At 34.1% G+C, this 20,795-nt stretch overlaps 1 protein-coding gene across 1 annotated transcript in view; it reads left to right on the top strand.

Moving 5' to 3' along the window:
• Positions 1 to 8,038: 8,038 nt before the first annotated feature.
• Positions 8,039 to 20,795, top strand: part of LOC110028768 (synaptotagmin-2) — a 35,330-nt gene continuing 22,573 nt past the window's right edge. The window contains exon 1 of the mRNA XM_020730755.1: positions 8,039 to 8,609. Within this exon, the coding sequence (XP_020586414.1) occupies positions 8,499 to 8,609 (111 nt within the window). The 5' untranslated portion in view covers positions 8,039 to 8,498. The remainder of the gene's footprint in view (positions 8,610 to 20,795) is intronic.

The following is a 20,795-nucleotide window of genomic DNA, read 5'->3' on the forward strand; positions in this document are numbered from 1 at the left end:
GAATTGGGTCGGCATTTTGCATTATAAGTTCAGCTCTTCAACTACCTGAATCAAATTGGCACGTGCCTCTTCGTGTTTATATTGTTATTTTTATCTCACTACGATCTACTTTAAACCGACCACGTGCTGACTTTCTGACATTTTGTGACATGTAAGATAAATCGGATTGAATCTAGGCTAAGAGCAATAAGGAAAACAATAATATTTTTTAATTTGGTGGTTAGTACGTAATTATTTTTAATTTTGTATACTTTTTTCATTATATTTTAAACTTTAGATCGATCGAAACAACGTATGTAGCCATACCTTATCTGCTTGTGGTCATATCTTTGAAAAATGTGTCAAGTGTATGGTATGCCATTTCTAGTGAAAATGATTTTCTCATATATTTTTGATAAAATGTGAGCTCTTATTTTTTTAGTCATAGTCACATATCAATGCACAATATATACATACATACATAGATACATACATATATATATATATATAGAGGAGAGAGAGAGAGAGAGAGAGTTCATTGTAAAAGTGTCGGGTACTCTGACTTGTTGGTTGACACTCTCGGTATAAGACCTTTCGGGTCGGATGTTCGAATCTTCTCTGACATAGTTGACCTTAAGAAGATGATACTCGAATTATTAGTCGCACAGAGTTGATTATATGTTCGTATAATAGCCTCTCACCATTCATTAAAAAAAAAAACTTTATTGTAAAACATATGAATAATTGATCCAAATAATAAAAACCTCTATCTCCTATGATTTAACACAATTTATGTCTTCAACCTAAATATGATACACAATTTTACACTAACTCAAATTTTTTTAAAAAAAAAGCCCGAAAATATGAAATAATAACCAATGAAAATTCAATAATAAATTTTAAATATTAAATATATAAATCTAGAATTAAAGGATATATATCATTTTAATAAATTATTATTAATGCTATTTTAGATGATAATTTAAATATTTGTTTGTTATATTCAGGTTTAGTTGTTAGACACATAAATACATAAAAAAAAAAATTGGGGTATGTATGTAAATCCTTCTATTTTTTTATTTCACATGTTGAATGATGAATGCTCAATTTATTTCATATAAATAATCTCAGTATAGACTTAAAAATTATTGAATTTATTTTAGGATTAAATATTTATCTCTGTATGCAATTATCCCAATCTCAGGCAATTACATATTGGGCACCCAAAACTTCGCTATTTACGAATCAATCACCCTCTTTCATTCATTTGTTAAATTATCACCCAAATATCAAAGCTCGTGATAAAACCCTAACCCATGTTTTTCATTTTTATCTAATTTAACAATTACTTGAGTATGAGTCTTTTTGGGGCAGCTTATTTGGTGCAGTAGCGTTTTGAAAGCACACCTAACATATTGGGTAAATTGCGTTTTGGCAGCTTATGCGTTTTCAGAACGCTGAAACCTATCTAGATATTGTGGCAGCTTTCTGACAGCGGTCTGACTATTACAAAAAAATAAAAATTTGTATTAGCAACCACATCTAGCTTATGAGCAGATTATTCAATAAGCTACAGCTGCCCCAAACATACCCCATGCCACGTGTAATTGTATCGGTTTCATAATTCAGAAAATAATCTATATGCTTGATTTGTAAATAACAATTTTTCATTGTCTCTTTATATAAGTATCCCAATCTTTTTATATATGTAGTATTAATTTTTTTAAAAAAATGCAATAATTTTCATCCCCGTCAAAATATGTTTTATATTTTAATTGCTTTCTTAAAAATTTAAATGAAAAATAAATATTTAAATGAAAAATAAATATTTAAATGAAAAATAAATATTCGTATTAAAATATGATTTTAATGTTTTTTGAATCAACGCAAATCCCCGTCTTTCTTCCCAATTGGTCCGATATTGCAATTTCCAATTTGTTTCGGATTTAATATTCATGAAGCTAATTTATGGCGGCAAGCTATCGATTCTATATTCTTCACAACAGTCACGAGGAAAACGACTATTATTTTGATTGACCGTTGCATAATAGATTTAAATGTAGCTTATTGAGTAATCTGCTGATAAGTTAATTTAAAAATAATCTGTTGATAAGTTAGGTGCGGTAATTATTATAAATTTTTATTTTTTTGGAAAAAGTCAAATCATTGTCAATAAACTCTCACCACACCTAGATAGTTGTGGTGTAAAAACGCTGTTTTCTGCGTTTTGAAAACTCATAAGCTACCAAAACACAGTTTACCCAAACAGGTCAGGTGCGTTTTCAAAACGTTAACGCACCAAATAATCTGCCCCAAATATGTATGTATCTAAATCTCTCTCTCTCTCTCTCTCTCTCTCTCTCTCTCTCTCTCTCTCTCTCTCTCTCTCTCTCTCTCTCTCTCTCTCTCTCTCTCTCTCTCTCTCTCTCTCTCTCTATATATATATATATATATATAATATGAGAAAAATAAATTATTTACCAAAGACTAATAACATTAACTTATTTAAACTAAAATAGATTTTTTATATTCTGATGCAATAAAAACGTGTTAAATAAATTTATATTAAAAATTACATGTTAGATATATAATACATGAAAGTTTTATGCCATGCATGCAAATCCACCTAAATTATAACAAACATGATATATTCTAACTCTTCAATTACTAAAGTCAACTTTAAAAGAGTTAATTTTCCTACAATAACTTTATAATCAACCTTATATATATAAGAAAGGAGAATTACATACATATCATTTAATTCCTATGTACTTACATATTAAACGCCCTAAACTTTAATTTTTACATATATGTCATCTTATCTATGCATGAAACGGTGTATTTCACTTTTTAAAAATTATAACAATAATATTTTTTATGCGATATGAACGATTTGAATGTTATAAATGTAAAAGGTAAAGTTTAGGAGTTTGATATATGAACGCATAAGAATTGGGTGGTATGCATGTAAAATCCCCAATAAGAAAATGCAATAACCGCAAAGGGGGACTCGGGCTTCATTTGAGAAGATGGTGAAGTTCAGTTCCCTTGGAGTAAACATTCATGACTGAAAAATTTTTCATTCGGTGAAGCAGTGGGAGGAGAACGTCTCTAGAAGTTCTTTCGTAATAAAGTCAATTTTTTTGTCTTTTCAGATCGTAACTGGCCACTTTTAAAGGATTTGAACGGCGAAGCTACTTCAAAAGAAGTCGAAAATCCAAAATACACTTTTTAGAACAAAGTGTCTCTTGACCTCCACCTCATCTTGAATCGAAGTACGAAGCTATAATCTCACGATATTTATAGGTCGAGTGATTATCGACGTGAAGAGTTCTCATGTGACGAAGTTTTAAAACGATTTAAGAGCATTCAATTTAGTCCCACATAGATCAATAATAGAACGGGGCGTTTACATGCATACCACCCAATTTATGTACATATCTAAAAACTAAACTTCTATTTTTTATATTTATACAACCTAAATATTTCATTACCCATCAAAATTTATGAGCAAAACATGATTCTGACCTTCTAATATAGCATTAAAATTTACATGATCAAGGAAATGTTTTTGAGATAAAAACACAATGTTATCTTAAAATTCTTATATATTATATATTTAATGAAATTAGTTAAGCTCATACATTCTACACTAGATGGCTATAGCTCTCTTGTTTCTAGGTGACCATTGAATTCAAATTGGCGTATAAAACATTTTCTTGACTTCATGACCAACTGCAATGCAATACGCCTTACAAAGGGGTTATTTATTATTATTATTGATATGCTATCAATAAAATTTTATCATCTGACATGAATTTTAAGACATGACAGGAATCTCAATGTGAGTTTTTGAGCAAGAAATATTCAAACATCGGTAAAAAATCATCAAGAACTCTGATTTCAGCAAACTTACAGTTAAACTGATCGACTCGATAAGAAAAACTCAATGTTACCAAAATTGACCCAATTTGAACTAAATCAAGCCCAGATCAAGGAATTAAACCGTTTTTAGTAGTTTTTTTGACACATTTGGAATGTCAGACGTATGTCTATTCTGACGAGTCTATAGTCAAATTGAACGTCTTGACAAGAAAAATCCAACAAACTTAATATCACTTAATTTTGACATCATTAAGACAATCAAATGTTCATCAAATATCGTTCAATTGAGGAAAGCTCTGAGTTGTTTGATCAATGTAATTTATATTCCAACATTTATTGCACCCATAACTCTATAAATAGAGTCTCACCCCTCTCGTGAGGTGGGGAGGATAGCTTGAGCTTTGAGACAAAACTTGAAGCTTTGAGAAGAAATTAAAGTACAACACCACTCATACCCCCATCGTTCATTACCGACAGTTTTCGACCGCCGTGGAGCACTCCTGTTGTCGTCAACCACCACTGACCGTCGTTGATCACTGCCAACCACCGTCGACCACCACCGACCCGACGCCGCCAATCGCTATCAGTCACCACCAGTCAACGTTGTAATTTGGAAAACCTACTAACCCTTCCCCACCTGTAGAACAAGTGGTTGCAACTGTTATCGTCTTTTTATTGTAGAACTCTTCAGCTGGGTCACTCCCCGTGGTTTTTTCTTTTTCGAGTTTTCCACATAAAAACTTCTGGTGTCATTATTATTTATTTTTTTTCTAAATGTGTGTTGAATCTTCTTATGATGCTGAGACAACAATCTACTACTCTACCACCAAAATTTTTTTAGCACGCATCAGTTTGGCATCGTCTGTGGAAAACTTCAATCCCACTACTAAAGTACTTGCGAGACTTAATATATGGTCACCATTTACAATATTCTTGACAAAGGAGCATCTCGCTCCAACACTCATAGTTATAGGAAGCAGTTATGAAGCCAAGGCTGACATGCTTCTTCATCTTCCCACCCTGGAAGACATTATCTTGCCAACGAAGGCATCTTGGGTTCTTCTATAGAAGATTGACTGTGAGGGGGGAATGGGAGGGGGTTGGTTTAAGCTCTTTTCTTCCCCTCATTCTGAGCATTTTTTGGCATCCTCCAAGAGCTGGTCATCTTCTTCCTTGAGAAAGAGCTTGTAGCTCCTTTATTCTTCTTCTACTTTTAAGCGAAAGCTTGGGAAGCTTTCCTTAAGGTGAAGAGCTTGAAGAAAAAGTAAGAGCGAGAGCTTCTACTTCCTTTGCCCTTCTTCTTTTCCCACAAGAAACCCTTCTCCTCCTCACGTCCTCCTTCCTCCACCACATACCTTGAGCAAGAAAGGAGATCTTCTTCGGGAGGAGCTTGGATAGGAAGGGAGTAAGGTCTCTCTTCTCCTATGCTAAAGAAGCGCTTCATCCTAGCTTGGGAAGGGATCGCCAAAGCCCTACCAAAACTTCACCGGAGCTTGAAACTTCATCAGAGTTTTGTCGAACTCTCCTTCTAAAGGAGAGCTTTTTTGTTTTTTGGAGAATGAGTGGCACGAACCTCGTCAAAGCTTCAACGGCCAAAGTGATCCAACCGATAATTCCAAATAAATCTCATTTATTCACTTTAAAGGGGAAGAGAAGAATGAATCAAATTCTAGTGTTGTCATGGACTGAAGTCTCAATGATAATTCCAACCTCTACAGCAGCCGACCACCCTCGATCACCACTTGTCATCGATCACACTCTGCTGCCCCTGCTCACCATTGTTAGTGAATTATATTGTGAAACAAAGTATCTGGAATATGGTGTGATGAAGAATCTTGAATGAGGTGTTGCTAAGCATCTTGAATATGATGCAGCATACAACACCACATTACATATCATACGATAACTGTTGGTGACAACCACTTATAAATGTTTATTCTTAATACAAAGGCTTTCTCCAGACCCCTAAATTTTTCTAAATGTCGTACACTGACAAGTGTTGTCTTTAGCATAAAATAATAAACTCGAGAAAGGGAAGTGTTGCAACAACCAACAAGTGTAACACCAGCTGTAACCTCTTTAATCAACTAACTCTCTTGTAGTGATCTGCTACTACACATGTGACCGGATACTATTGTAACTTCTCACAATGCTCTATTGGCTAACTTTTCTCATTATAATGTTATGCTACAAATTATGTGGCCAACTGACATTCTTGCAACAACTTACTATGGTCTATGTGATCAATTACTATCACATCTACCCACTACGACTTACATGCCCAATTGCTATCATTACAACATTTCGCTATAGTTTTTGTTGTTAATTAAAGATCTTGTACTGACCCACTATTACCTATTTAATTTGTTAATACTGTAACTGCCCACTATGACTTACATGACTATGTGTTGTCATTACAACTTCCCTCTACAATCTATATGACTAACTAATGCTCTTGCAACAACTTGTTATGACTTATGTAGCTAATTACTACTATAGATACCAATACGACCTACATGACTAACTGCTATCATTACAACGACTGCGGACAATTGGCGCTCTTGCATTGGGCCACTGCGACCTATGTGGCTAATTATTGTTATAGATGCCTACAACAAACTTTGGCTAACTGTTATCATTATAATCTTCCACCGTAGCCTTTATGACCAACTTACACTCTTGTAGAGACCCACAATGACCTATGTGACCAGTTACCGCTATAGTTTCCTACTAAGATCTATGTGATCAACTGTTATCAACATTTCACTACAATATCTATGGCCAACCAACACTTTTATAATTGTCAATTACAACAACCTCTCAGGTCAACTAACACTATTTCAGTTACCAACCATGACTAAAGTGACCAATTACAACCTATAACCATTTATTATTGTAGCTTCACATCAAGACCTCTGTGACCAACCGACACTCTTGCAACGACCCACCACGCCCTATTTGGCCAGCTACTGCTGTAGTTTCCCATTACGACCTGTATGGTCAACTTTTGGCATTAAAACCTTCTAGTACACTTATGCGACCAACCAATGCTCTTATAATTACCAATTTTGACGACCTCTCAGGCTAATTAATGCTACTGCAGTTGCCAACCATGACCAATGAGACCAGTTATGACCTATCTAGCTAACTGCTACTGCAACCTCCAATTACGACCTATATGATAAGTTACTACTATAACTTCTCACTATGTTCTCTGTGACCAATTGATTGTCTTGCTACTAGCTTTGACCCGTGCGACCGGTCAGCTATGCAACCGTTCAATGTGTTCTATGCGGCCAACTGATTCTCCTTCAAGTACTAACTCCGATCTATGTCACCAATTAGTACCACAACTTCCCACTACGATCTCTATAACCAACTGATGTTATTGCAACTACCAATCACGACCTATGTAATTAACTACGTTTGCGCGTTCATTTACTATTACAACTTCCAACTATGACATCCGAGGCCAAATAACATTGTTGTAGTCTTCAACAACTGACTACAACATTTATGGCTAATTATTGCCTTTAAAGCAACCACTATGACTTTTGCGGCTCACCCTTGCTATTGTCAACAACAACTGTATTTGTTGTAGCATAATTATAATAATTAAAGTTGAATGATGATTGTACACTTGTAACTATTAACATTATAATTACATATTCTCACTTATAATCATATAATAAACTATTTTAATCGCGCCAAATCTCATGTTTTTTTTTTTTTGCAAAAATTTTCACATGAAAATTTTGTTGACTCATTTTTTCTTATTATTTATAAGTGTTCTGATTTTTTTCGTGTACAACAACACTAACAAATTCGAATGTTTTAACACAATAGTGTTTTTTAAGATTCTCATTGTCGTGAGCATCCAAAAACCCTAAAAGGCCTACGGACATTGGAAAATGGATGCTAAAATCTAGGAAGGAAACTTTTGCCCCCATTTAAATAATTAAGAGGATAAAAGCACCATCTTGGCTTTTATCGCAGGCTGAATTCTTTCTTTTTCATCGACCGGTTCTTTTCTACAGCGGTTAAGCGGCCTTAACGCATAGAAAGGAATTAAATGCTCCTCGAATGCCAGACAGATGCCGCTCCACCTCTTCCTCCTCCAATGCCATTATTATTGATCTGCCAGATGTAGGGATTAAAAAAGATAAATCGTCGTCACTATTTGGGCGAATTGAATAGCAGAAAAAATTGTTTTTTTTTATTTATTTTGTGGCCTGAATCCGAATCGAAGCCATCAATTGATCGCCTCTTCATCGGTCCCACGTCATGTGGGAGCGTTACCGACACTCTTCCATCCGTTTCTGCTCACGAGCTCTTCTTTATTGCAGACGGCTGTGATTTTTTCCTATTCTCTTCCGTTCTATGATCTGTTTTTTTTGATAACGCCGGGAAAATATCAAGGGAGAGTGATAGCGAAGTACGAGTAATTTCGAAAGATTTTACCTTTTTCACACTTTTATTTTTCTGATTATTTAAAGGGTTTGGCTAGGGTTTCTCGGTGGTACGGGGAAAAAGTTTTGTTCTTTTCTTAGCTTTTGGGATTTGAGTGGTTCTTTCTTGTTTGAGGGAATTCGGGTAAAGGTGACTGTTTTGACCAGTCTAGGGAGGGATTTGGGATGGGCTTCGTGAGCACTTTGTTGGGTACTTTCGGATTTGGGATTGGAGTTTCTGCTGGGATTGTCATCGGCTATTATCTCTTCATCTACTTCCACTCCACTGATGTCAAGGTATGCTGTTCTGCTACTCAAATTTTTTTTTTTTTTGGCTATTTATTTGTTTGTTTTTTTGTTTTGAAATGCATCAATTCGGTTGTGTATTATTTCTCGGTGCGTGTTTACTGCTTATTTGAAAACTCTTAATTTGATAGATATTTATCTGCAACGAATGATTATGGGGAAATAAGGATTTAGTTGTGATATTTATGGTTGAAGGCATATATTTGGCGCAAGCATTGGCCCTTGCAATAGTTTACAAACTTGAAGGAAAATGATACATCTCACTTGATTTCTGAGTGGGAAACTGAATTCTTTGTGGTGTTTATAGCTGAAAATTTCATATTTCTTTACTATATTGATGAATTTTTTTTTATTGGTTATGAGTGGGCATCCTCGTAATTCAGGAAAAAAAAATTATGGTTGGAAACAATAGTCTAATTCTTTTGAGTCAGTGAATGGAGACCATGCTGAGCTTTCAGTAGGTTTTACATTATTTTAAATCACCTGAGATTATTTGGGACAATCCTACATTAAGGATTTGGAATTGGTAGTTATTGATATTCTAGTGGTTAGCTATACTTTTGGATTTAATGTTCCTCTTGCACATGATTTTGGTCATTCATGTAACGTGGATTCCTTAAATGGTCAAATTAGAAGGTTGTTTAGTTACTTCATCATCATGGAATGCTGTTCTAGACAGTTTTAGGCTCTATGAGATAAAATAAAATAAATTTATGGCTATGTATGTGCAATGTTATCTATTAGTGTCAAAGTTTCAAACTATAGGCTCAAGTTGTGTTGGTTTTGAAGGTTAACATATTTTTGGCATTAAATATGGAAATTTCTTTTGTTAGAAGGTGATGTGTGTTAGCTGTAGGGGATGCTTGATAATTAACAAAAATAGCTAAAAAATTATTGCGATCACATTAACTATATACCGACAACCGCTACCTATAAGAAAAACCAACAATTAAAATTTTGATTTGCAATAGATCATAGTTACCACCATTTTGGTTAGTACCTTGCCATGGGGTGAATTTATTAAATGTATTTACTTAGAAATATTTGAAATAAATGATTGTATGGTGTTTGTATTTTCATGCTCAACTTGAATTTTTTCGAGGTCTTTTTTGTCATGCTTGGACCTTGTTTTGCAAATTTAAAGTTGCTTAGGTTCTATCAGTGGTCGACTATTTTTTAGCACCGCTCTACATATAACTCGAGGAAATTAACACTAACACACTTGATTAATCGCTTTGTAAATGCATTATATATAATTTTTTTGGTTAAATTTTCTTTCATTGATTACATTGAGAGTTAAAAGGATATGAAGAATTATGAAGTGTTGTAAAGAGGTTAATAAACAAAATATGTACAAAATCTTTTGATGATTTATATAATGCGTTTAGTACCAAGGAGCGATAAAAGAAGTCATAAGTTAGTTGAGGTAGGTGACAATAGGTATTTCGTTTTTGATCAAGTTGGATGCATCAAAAGTGATGACAATATGCATTAATCAAATGATGAAATTGAGGGAAAATATTCATATACTTTTATAAACATTATATGAGAGCTTTGAGGAATAGTCTTTTAATAAGAGCATACTGGGCAAAATACTTAGTCATGTTACGTGCCAGAATTCATGTTGATAATGAGAGATGTTTTAATTATCTTAACTATGAATGACATCCTTGCATTCTTTGCTAAGCGAGTAGGAAACTCATGATTTTTTTATGGAAATTTTTCAAAGAAAAGCCACGGGTGACACAGATTGTCTGTTTCTGAACAGCGGGATCCCGAAGAACCCTAAAATGAATCTGAAAATAAGGTGATAAACGAGGAAGAAGTTAACCCATTCCATCAAGAAAATTGGACAAATCAAGAAAATGAAATTCTTGAGGAAAGAGACCACAAATTTCATTGGGTTTGAAGATTTGATGTTGGAATCATTGTCGATGCATGTGTACGGTGTGTATGATAATGAATATTTTTGGGCTCTAATAGTGGATATGCTCAGAAGATATTAGGGAGAGCAATTTTCTGGAGTGAAAAAAATTGAATTTGCAGTTGATAGAAGAGTTGATGGTGAAGTTTCTCATGCTGGAAGGGATTTGCAGAATGATCAAACTAGATGATATGCTAATTCTACTTCTCGCAGCTATCAATATCATACTGATATACATGATAGTATGGATCAGACATCATTACTTCGATAACAACTAAGTTTGAAAGCTTAGTCTTTGCATTCTGACTTTGATATGAGACAACTGAATATCTTAGAGTAAGAACTGCACTTATTAGTTCTGGTTTTCAAGAAATTGATGCCAAGTGGATTGAGATTCTTCAAAATTGGAGCTAGAAACCCATTGATTCAGTTTCAACATCGATAATGTTAGAAAATGCTTATTTCATTGGATTTAACCTATCAGGGGATTTGAGCGACACCATCCCTTTCAATGTTTTTGAGTTGAGTGTTCATTATGAAATAGATTCTAGAATTGCTCAAAATGAGGGAAACTTTCTAACCTTGGGAGAATGACGCAGGAGTTAGAGATTTATTTCAGTGTATATGTCTTGATTTATGTGTTTTTGTTTGTTATTTGTCTCTTTGTTTTAGCATGACCTACTTGTAATTAAGAGAGCCTAGTCTTTATAAATAGGGGCTGTTTTGTGTGGGTTGGGAAGAGGGGTTTTTGGACTTGTGTTTGTTTTTTCTTCAAAGGCTTCGGTCCATCCAAATCTAGCCCCTGCAGTTGAACCCTGGATTGGCAACCAGGTGATGTTTAGCCATTATCTTGTTCTTCATGTTATTAATTGTTTTTCCCAGTTCTTTCCCCTATTTTTGTTAAATTTAGTAACCCCCTTTTGCTGGTATCAATGGGGCCTTGCGTTGTTGGAACAATCTCCACTAATAGTGGGTATGAGTTACAATGGACGCCTCTCCTTGAACTTAAAGTAGACATTAATTCAAGCAGATAAAAAATTGGCTAACACTACTATCGTGGTGCAAGAAGGTCAGTAATGTAAATGCATTAGTCATTCTCTTAGAGGTGAAAGTGACATGATCTTGAGGCGGAATACAAGATAACACATGAATCTTATGGATATGAGCCGGTGATGACCTTGCGTTAGCAATCAATTGGCGGTGGCTAGTCTTTCTCATGAATAGAAAGGGGTGAATTAGCTGACTTGAGACAAATCATGATATTCTTTCCTTTAAATAATGGGGGATGGACCAGGCTGCTTGAAGTTGGCGACAAGGGGAAAGAATAATCTCCTTCTTGGGAAGAGGAGGGCTATACTATTTTAAACTTGTGATAAAAGAGGGGAAGAGTAATTTATCTTCTTGTAACAACGGGATTATACAACCTTACAATAATGATGTAGGGAGATTTGGGAGCATCATATCCCTCGATGGAAACTCTTAAGTGATGAATAGAGCTTGGGAATTATCTACAAATTTGAATTATTTTGGATGCGGGCTTGTAGAGAAGATGCCACGTTTGACTAGTTGATTGGGGTTATGATGGTTCACATACATTCAACACACTTAACTGTTTTGGGTTAGTTTTACTAGTTCAAGCTCCAAACATTCTCGAATTCTTATGCTCGTGCTGTTGGAATTGTCTTGATAAGGCAATCATATGAACTCTAAATTTGTGTTTCTTGGAAGTTTTTGGTTCCTAAATAAATTTGTGGTTAGTTCATTTCTTTTGAGTTGATTTAATTTTCCTGGGATTTATGCGTTGCACCAAATTTTGCTTGGGAAGATGAAAATTCTTTATACCCCAAAAAGTTATATTATTGATTGGTCTAAACCAATTAATTTAATTATCAAATTAAGTTTTTAAGAAGATGTATAAATGCAAAGCTTTTTGTTTAGATAAGATATGTGTGTGTGTGTGTGTGTGTGTGTGTGTGTGCACATACACACACATATACATATATTTATTTGATATTGAAGTAATTTGATTGACATATATATACATACATTTATACATTTTATGAAAAAGCCCAAGGGCTGATATATTAAAGATAAAGATATAGATATGTTTGTATGGGTGGACCTAAACACTCAACCCACACGGTACACCACACATAAAAAAATGTAAAAGATCGGTACATATAGAAATAAAAAGAACCCAAAAATCACCCGGGTGCTGAAAAAGTGTGGGTCATCCCAATCTAGTCTTGCCTCTGACTTCAGTTCTCGGTAGGGATCCAGCTAGCAGATTGGTAAGGTGCTGACCATTATCCGTAGTAACCAAAGTATAATCCATAAGACTCCTGAGCTCTATTAGATCTCCATTCTTCTTTCTTCCTCCTGGAAGTGTAAACCTGTCATTCCTCCGAAAAATTCGCTTGATGGGGTAGAGCTGAAGCAGAAGGATTACCAATAGTAATACCCACAATAGGTTCTACAATATGTGAAGTATGACTTATCGCTAGACCGGATACTTCTTGAAGAAGTGGAGCTGCGAGCTCTCCTGATTATCAGTCCGAACACTATCATTTATAAGTAATAGTCCATGTATTGTTTTGTATGGAGTTTGTAGGTGCCAGCATCGCATCACTCGCAGTAACAATAACATCAACAACAGTGTCATTGGGGGTCCTCAGGTGCAATAGACACCTCCTGTCTAGTAGTATCCTCATGTGGAACTAAAATTTCCACAGCAGTGGGGTTAGACCCATCCTTATTAACTAGAACCTTAGATTTCAGATTAAGATGAAATTTGTTGCATTTAGCAATGATATGAACAAACATGTTACAGTAGACACAATATGAGGGTTTGTGTTCTATGATGATTTGTTGCCAATAACCATTATGGGATGTGCCCAGCCAAACTTCAGTAACATCATGTAAAGTAATATCCCTTTTCACAAGTATTCTGGCCACTGAGAGTCTGGTTAGGTTGAAAGTAGACAGATCTAGTTTCAAAGGATCTTCAAGGATGACCCTGATAGAGTAGAGAACTTGATGGTGAAAAAAATGCAGCTTGAGACCAGGTAAACTAAACCATACCGGTACATTGGGAGTTTCATGATTTGGGTCGGAATTAGGAGAACACTTGAGTAACTTCATTGATTTGTCTTCAATATTAAGATATTTCTTGGAGAAAATTCTGGTGTAGTTTTCAGCCACTGTTAGTTGGATCAACACATATCTCCTATCTATGAGTCACACTTTCCACTTGCCTACTAGCTTAAGATCATCAACACTCTTTTTTTTAACATCCATAGGAGGGTGGTCCCCACTGAAATTTTTCAATAAGAGCAAATATGAATTTATTCGTTAGGGTAAAAATTTCTGATTCAGAGAAAAAAAAATTGCTGCTTTTTTTTCTACTTCCCTTCTTAATAAAAGGACAATCATTTGTACCCTCACGAGATTTCTTATAACTTGAGGGGAATCCCACTACGGACTTCATCTGAGGATTACCCACCACGTGGGCAAATGAGACTTTGTCTGGCTCAACCAAAGAAGGAGGCGCTATCAGAGCAAGGAGAGCTGTCGGCGTTAAACTACAGCAAAGTTGCTGCGGCAGGAAAAATAGTGAACTGGGCTGAGAGGCAAAGCCGAGCACGACGTGACTCCAGATCGAGCGGCTCTGTCAGTCGCAAACGCGTCGTCGTCGAGACACAGACGAATGCCGACGAGCGCGAATCGATGAAGGAGAAAGGAGCGGAAGCTTCGAGAGACAGAATCAATGACGATCACCCTCCAAAACATTCGAAACCCTAGCAGAGCAGTCGTCCGCCATTCTGATTAAGGGATATATATGATATTGAAGTAATTTGATTGACAAATATTTTCAATGAAATTTTGAATATTAAGGGATAACAAATAATCAGAAAAATTGCTTTAAGTTTGATGTTCAATATTATAACTGTTATTAGGGAATCAAACTTGTGACCCTTACAATGAGTTTTTGTATAGAGTAATGGAATATAGAAGAAAAAATGCATTGATGTTGAAGAATCATTTTTATCTCATGATAGGAAGATCCACTAGGTGGCTTTTATTATATGGTATTTAATAAATAATGATATGGAACATAAATACATATGATCTTTGGATGGTTTGGGGTTTGATCAAGGACTATGATAAGTAATTTAATGCACAATGGGGAGGAAAAATATTTTTGTCAAAGGTATTGAACCTATTAAAGGTATATAAAATGAGGCCTTAAGTAGTATTGGATGTAAAATCACAATAACATTGTATTGAAGGTCAACATTAGGTCTATATCTTCTCGATTTGTTACAAAGAAGGATCTTCAAAATAAGATACTTATTTTATGTTTTCTTATTTAGCATTAATTTTATTTGTTAGATCTTTAATGAAATAATTGAAAATTTTGAGCAACGGAGGAATGGTTGGAATAAAAACAAAGAGCCTATTCTTGGTGGAATGCAAATTGAATATAAATTCTGTAATTTTAATAGGCATGCTATTAGTAACAATTTGCCATTATTTCTAAAGATGCCAAGGCACCGAAGTATGATAGATTTGAGTAATTTGTGTGTATTATGTTGAAAAAATATGAATATAGATAGATATTTTGATTTCTAGCTTTGTGACAGGAGTATATCATGGTGGCTTGAAAAATTTAATTTTTTTAAACTTCAAATTGACTGACTTTATATGACTCTTAGTGTTGGATGATTAAGAAGCTATTGATATCCAAATTGAGTGTGGCATCATGAGAATACTAAGATGAATATGTCAAAACTAGTGAGAATATATTTAGAAATGTTAAAAGGAATGATTGAACTTGGGAGTAGCCTTATTGAATTAGAAATAATAAATAATAGACTTATGTAGTTTTTGTGTGCATAATAATGAGCCAAAGATCCATATGAGGTGGGTGGATAAAGAATGATTTAGAAGGATTAAAAAGAAAAAAAAGAGAGCATATTGACGACAACATGAATATGGATTCATAAAATTGATTTCAAATAGTTGAGATGAGGCTAATGTTGATGGTGATACTTATAGTGATCTAAATTTTATACTTAGGGTCTGTTTGCGGCAGCTGTTGATTATTTATAATCTGCTGATAAACAGATTATCAGAATAATATGACTTGTTGTTTGTGACAGTTTATTCATTATAGCTTATTGATAGTTATGACTGTATAAATGACATTTCTGCCCATGTCTGGTAAAACTGTTTGGGGCAGCATATTCAAAATAACTTATTGACAGTACAAAATCAAATAGTGCAAAAACATAAAATCATCTCAGATCAGTTCCAAAACATCGAATTTCCATCGCTGCTGGCAGTGTAACACGTGAGACTATCGGCCCATCGGAAGAAACAACAACGAACTGAAACACCCTTGCGACAACCGTAAAATTGTCTCCCATAACTATGAGGCTGACGCGACGTGAGTAACGGACCCGGTAGTCCACAATAACACAAAACAACTCTATCTGTCACTGATATCCTAGAAGTCATATTTGTATAACTGTGAAAAAAAAAAAAATCAAATGTCAGAACTTATCCAAAAAAAAAAAACAAAAATACACATTAAAATTGATCTACATATATACGAAGAAAAGAAGACTTGCTGGATTAGTTGCTATATATAGCATCTGTTATAGACTCCCTCAAAGCAGCAATCTCAGCCACGCCCTTCTCGTCATGAACTTCAAATTCATTAAGGTCATTCTCATCCTCAAGAACTGAAAGTCCGATCATAATTTCTAATGGTTCTTCATAGACATTCAACTCATCGTTATCAGCCATACTAAAGTCCGTATTTGAACGTGCATGGTGGCGTCAGATGAAGTTATGAAGTGTCATTATCGCCACCACAATATACACCTGCTTCTAAAATGGATATGACGACATGTCACGTAGGATTACCCATTTCTTATTCCAAACCCCAAACGTTCTTTCAATTACCCCACGTAAAGAGGAGTAACATTTGTTAAACATTTCTTTCCTACCACGAATAGTGCCACTTGCTCGCTCAAAATTAGGAATATGATATCTACTAGTGTCTGGATATGACTTCAATATGACTTCAGATAACCCTTCTGCATAGCGTATCTAGCATCAACCAAATAGTATTTTCTTGTTATGGAAGATATTGTTATTTGCAATAAGTACCTATAACTAGGAATTTTATAAATTAAAACATATCTGAAGGCGGATGAGGAAAACCCTGCGATATATGTTTAGTAGCATAGGAGAAAATTCAACTATCATGTGCACTCCATTCTCAGTCCGCCATAACATATGTGAAACACATGTTGAAGTCACTAATCGCCATGACATTTTGAGTAGCTGAACCACTTCGACCAATATAAGTCACCTTATCATGGCTGGGTATTCGGGCATCAACGTGAGCACCGTCAATTGCACCTATTTCTCCAACAACATATAGATAACAAGAGACATATAGGAATTTATTTGGAAACCAGATTTCTGTAGCAAATCAATCCCTGATAGTCATTTTTCTCTATTTGCAAAAATCTAAGATGATCATAGAGGGCAAGAAGGAAACAGTGATGCGAAGGGAGATGTGACATGGAACAATTTTTATCTATTTCCAAAAAATTCTCTCTATTTGCAAAATGTTGCAATTTTTTTCTCTATTCCTAAAAATGCATTGAAAACCATATCTCTTTTCTCATAGAAATGAAAAAAAATGTGAAAAGATACCTCATTGCAGGTGAGAAGGAAGATCAAGGAGGCCGAGAGTGAGGCTTTTCGTTACCTCGATTTCGATCTCCGCGAGAGAAGTTGCAGGAGGAGGAAGGAAGAACAGGAGGGTGAGAGTAGAAGGGGAGAGCGAGCGAGGGACACAGGAGGAAAATTTACCCTAACGCGATAATCATACGCGGGAAGTGGGCCACCTTCCACTTCGCGCATTATGAAGAAATTTGGGATCGGCGTTACAGAGCGACAGGAAAACGCCACACAAACGTTTTATTCAAACACTGTGGCGGCATTTTCAAAACGCCGCCTCATGTCAATAAGCTGCCCCAAACGGGCCCTTACAATGCCGCCTCATGTCAATAAGCTGCCCCAAACGGGCCCTTACAATTTTGGAAGGTAGTTATAGCACCAAGTCGCGACTATAATGTTAAAAAAAGGGAATGAACACACGCACACTCTTGCACTCCCCACTTGAGCCACAACATTCACGCATAACAACAACAAACACGTGTAATTTTTGTCCTTCTCTATCACACATGCAAAGCTCACCCAGTGTACAACTCATGTATTGGGCTACAATCACACTGAGTTGAGTTGAGTGCATCATTGATTGAACTTGTCTTGATCGTACTCGTATGTGCTTGTACTTGACTTGTTTAATTTTCCTTTAATGGTATTTGGATTATATTTTGCTTGCCTAAATTAATCAAATAAGCATTTAAACTTAGTTAATAAGCAAGTTAAAATGTTCGAACATGCACCGATCTTCTCATATTAATAAATAGTTATCAAATTTAAATGAACAACTATTTAATTAATTAAAATAAGTATCTAACAAGTTTTTAACACTAAGTTAATAATAAGCCACGAGCAAATTTCGTTGCAATTTTATAAAATAATTAAATATTAGTAAATGTATTCATTAAAATATATAAGAAAAGAATTGCATTAAATCAATATGGGAATTCACAAATAATGAATTAATTAATTTGAAGAAAATAGGAAACTAAAAATAAATATAAATACTTACTAATAATCGATATGTGGATTCATTAATGACAAATTAATAATAGCAATTGGCATTTAATTTAGTTGATTAAAAAAATAAAAAAAATTGAAACCTGTATTTCAATATTCTTAAAAAAATATTAACATTAATGAATAAAAATTCGAAGATTATGTATTTGAATTAGTTAATAAAAATATGTTATTTATATAATTAGATACAATAAATGACACATATTAAATAAATAAATATGCAATTGATAGTAATTCTAAAATATTATTGATATTAACTTGTAATATAATATTATTAAATACATAATTAAGTTATATTTAACCAAAATTTAATTAAATAATACACGAGCTATTATCAAACTGAATATCACACCTTTAATAAGTTATATGTTGAATGATAAACCAATTCATGAATATATATAAATGAGTTGGACTATATTCAAATTTAGTTCATTGAACCTTAAATTTTTAAGAAGTATTTTAACTTGTTTAATTATTAACTTGAGTAAGCATTAACCGAGTTGGCTTGTGTTGTTTATTGACACTACTGGTTCACGTGCAACTTTAATCGTGCATCTCTCTCAGGCCACTCCCGCTCTCATTTATTTTCTTGCTCTATTTTTACAGGCCTAATGACTTGATACTCGACAAATGCAACTTCCTTATGTGCAAGTACATGTATAATTTTCAATCATTTCTCACTCAGTGATTCCATTGTGTGCAGATATAATCCACCACCGATTCCTTCAAATATGCATAAATCAATAGTTATTGGATTTGCAAATTATATGCATTGATGTTGTTTGAATTGTTTTGTTTTTTTTGTTTTTTAGCTCATCACATTATAAAAATGCTATGATGATGATGCTTATTCGAACGCGGCATGTTCTTTGATTTTCTGGTTACCTTTATCTGTTTGGCTTATTGCTGGATATTATTTCGATTTTGAATTCTTTTGTTCTATGGTTGCCTACATTGTCAGGTCCCAAGCCCTGGATGTGAGAAGTGGAGGGTTGCGTTAGATATTCGATAGCCAACATAAAATTTATCGAAAAATTATGACTTGAATCCTTTTGATCATTTTGTTGTTGTTGTTACCTGCATTGTAGATTGATTTGGTGCCTTTCTATTAGTAATTTTGCACTAGTCATTCTCTACATTTCAACTCATGTTATTGCCTAGCTTGTCATTGATTTAGGAATTCGTCCTTGTGCTTTAAGCGTTTTACTTTCAGGTTGCTTTCTCTATTGCTTTGTTTGTTTCTTATTGTTTCTTTCATTTTATAGAGGGTTTGCACTCTTCTTGCTCACAACTTCAATATTACAGTTAGATTTGGAAGTTTGAACATTTTCCTTACAACATTTTCATGACTTGCATATTATTTTTTTAATTTTTGGTTTATATGTGTAATTGGAGTTTGGTCAAGTCTGCTACAATTTGGTTTTCTCTTTTGCACAATAAATTTTAATTATTGTTTGATTAACATTTGATTTTGTATATTATTGCATTATGACAACATTTAAATTATTTTTTGAAGTGAGTTGCATGTATTTTTCTATTTTTGTGCAAAAGAGACTAAAATTTCCCTAAACTGAGAGTTGATATATTGCAGATTTTTGATGTTTTGTGTTTTTTTTTGGGGCTTACTCATTGAGTTGCATTAGGAGAACTCCTTGAAAATTTCTATAAATTTGGGTTACACTATCTGTCAAATCAATTTTCTATTGATATCTCACAAGGATGTTTACCAAATATCTTTGTAATTTTTCATGCGCCACATACACACACTAGGTACAATTAAGAGCATCCTGATAACTAATGCCTATCATTGTTAATTTCACATGATGTTTGTTAACTAAATATTTTCTGATCCCATATAACTTTCTTTCACTTGTAAGCTTGTCGTCTTTCTCCCAATTAGAGTAAGCTACGAAAATTAACCTAAATTGAGTCAATATCAAAACTATGTCAAATTATATGAATTTATTTAAAACTAGAGTATCCCCTGAAAGAGACGCACTGCATGACTTGAATATAGCGAAAAGTATGCAAGAGTTGCTATATCGGCGCCCGGGTGTAGTGTTAAATAAGGGTTACCATTTTACGGATGGATGCAGACAAAAAAGTTAGTCCATGAAACTAATATTATGATAAAATCTTGGAATATAAGTACTCTCACAAGTAAATTAATAAAATTAGTAGATAATATGGTTCATTGAAATATAAATATGTTATGTATTCAAAAAAATAAATGAGTTGGAGAAAAGACTAATGAGAATGATAGCTTAGATTTTAAACTTTGGTGTATTCAGATAGGAGTCGTACTAGAAATGTAGTTGTAATTCTAGATAACAGTTTGAAAGATGTTGTTGTAAAAATTAATAGAATTATAGATAAAATTATAACCTTAAAGATTATTGTTCATACTAGGGTTTTTAATGTTATAAGTACTAATGCTCCTCATGTAGGTTTAAATACAAGTTTAAAAGAAAAATTATGGAATGATC

The sequence above is a fragment of the Phalaenopsis equestris genome, unplaced genomic scaffold (genome assembly GCF_001263595.1).
Source record: "Phalaenopsis equestris unplaced genomic scaffold, ASM126359v1 Scaffold000002, whole genome shotgun sequence".
NCBI classification, from domain to species: Eukaryota; Viridiplantae; Streptophyta; class Magnoliopsida; order Asparagales; family Orchidaceae; genus Phalaenopsis; species Phalaenopsis equestris.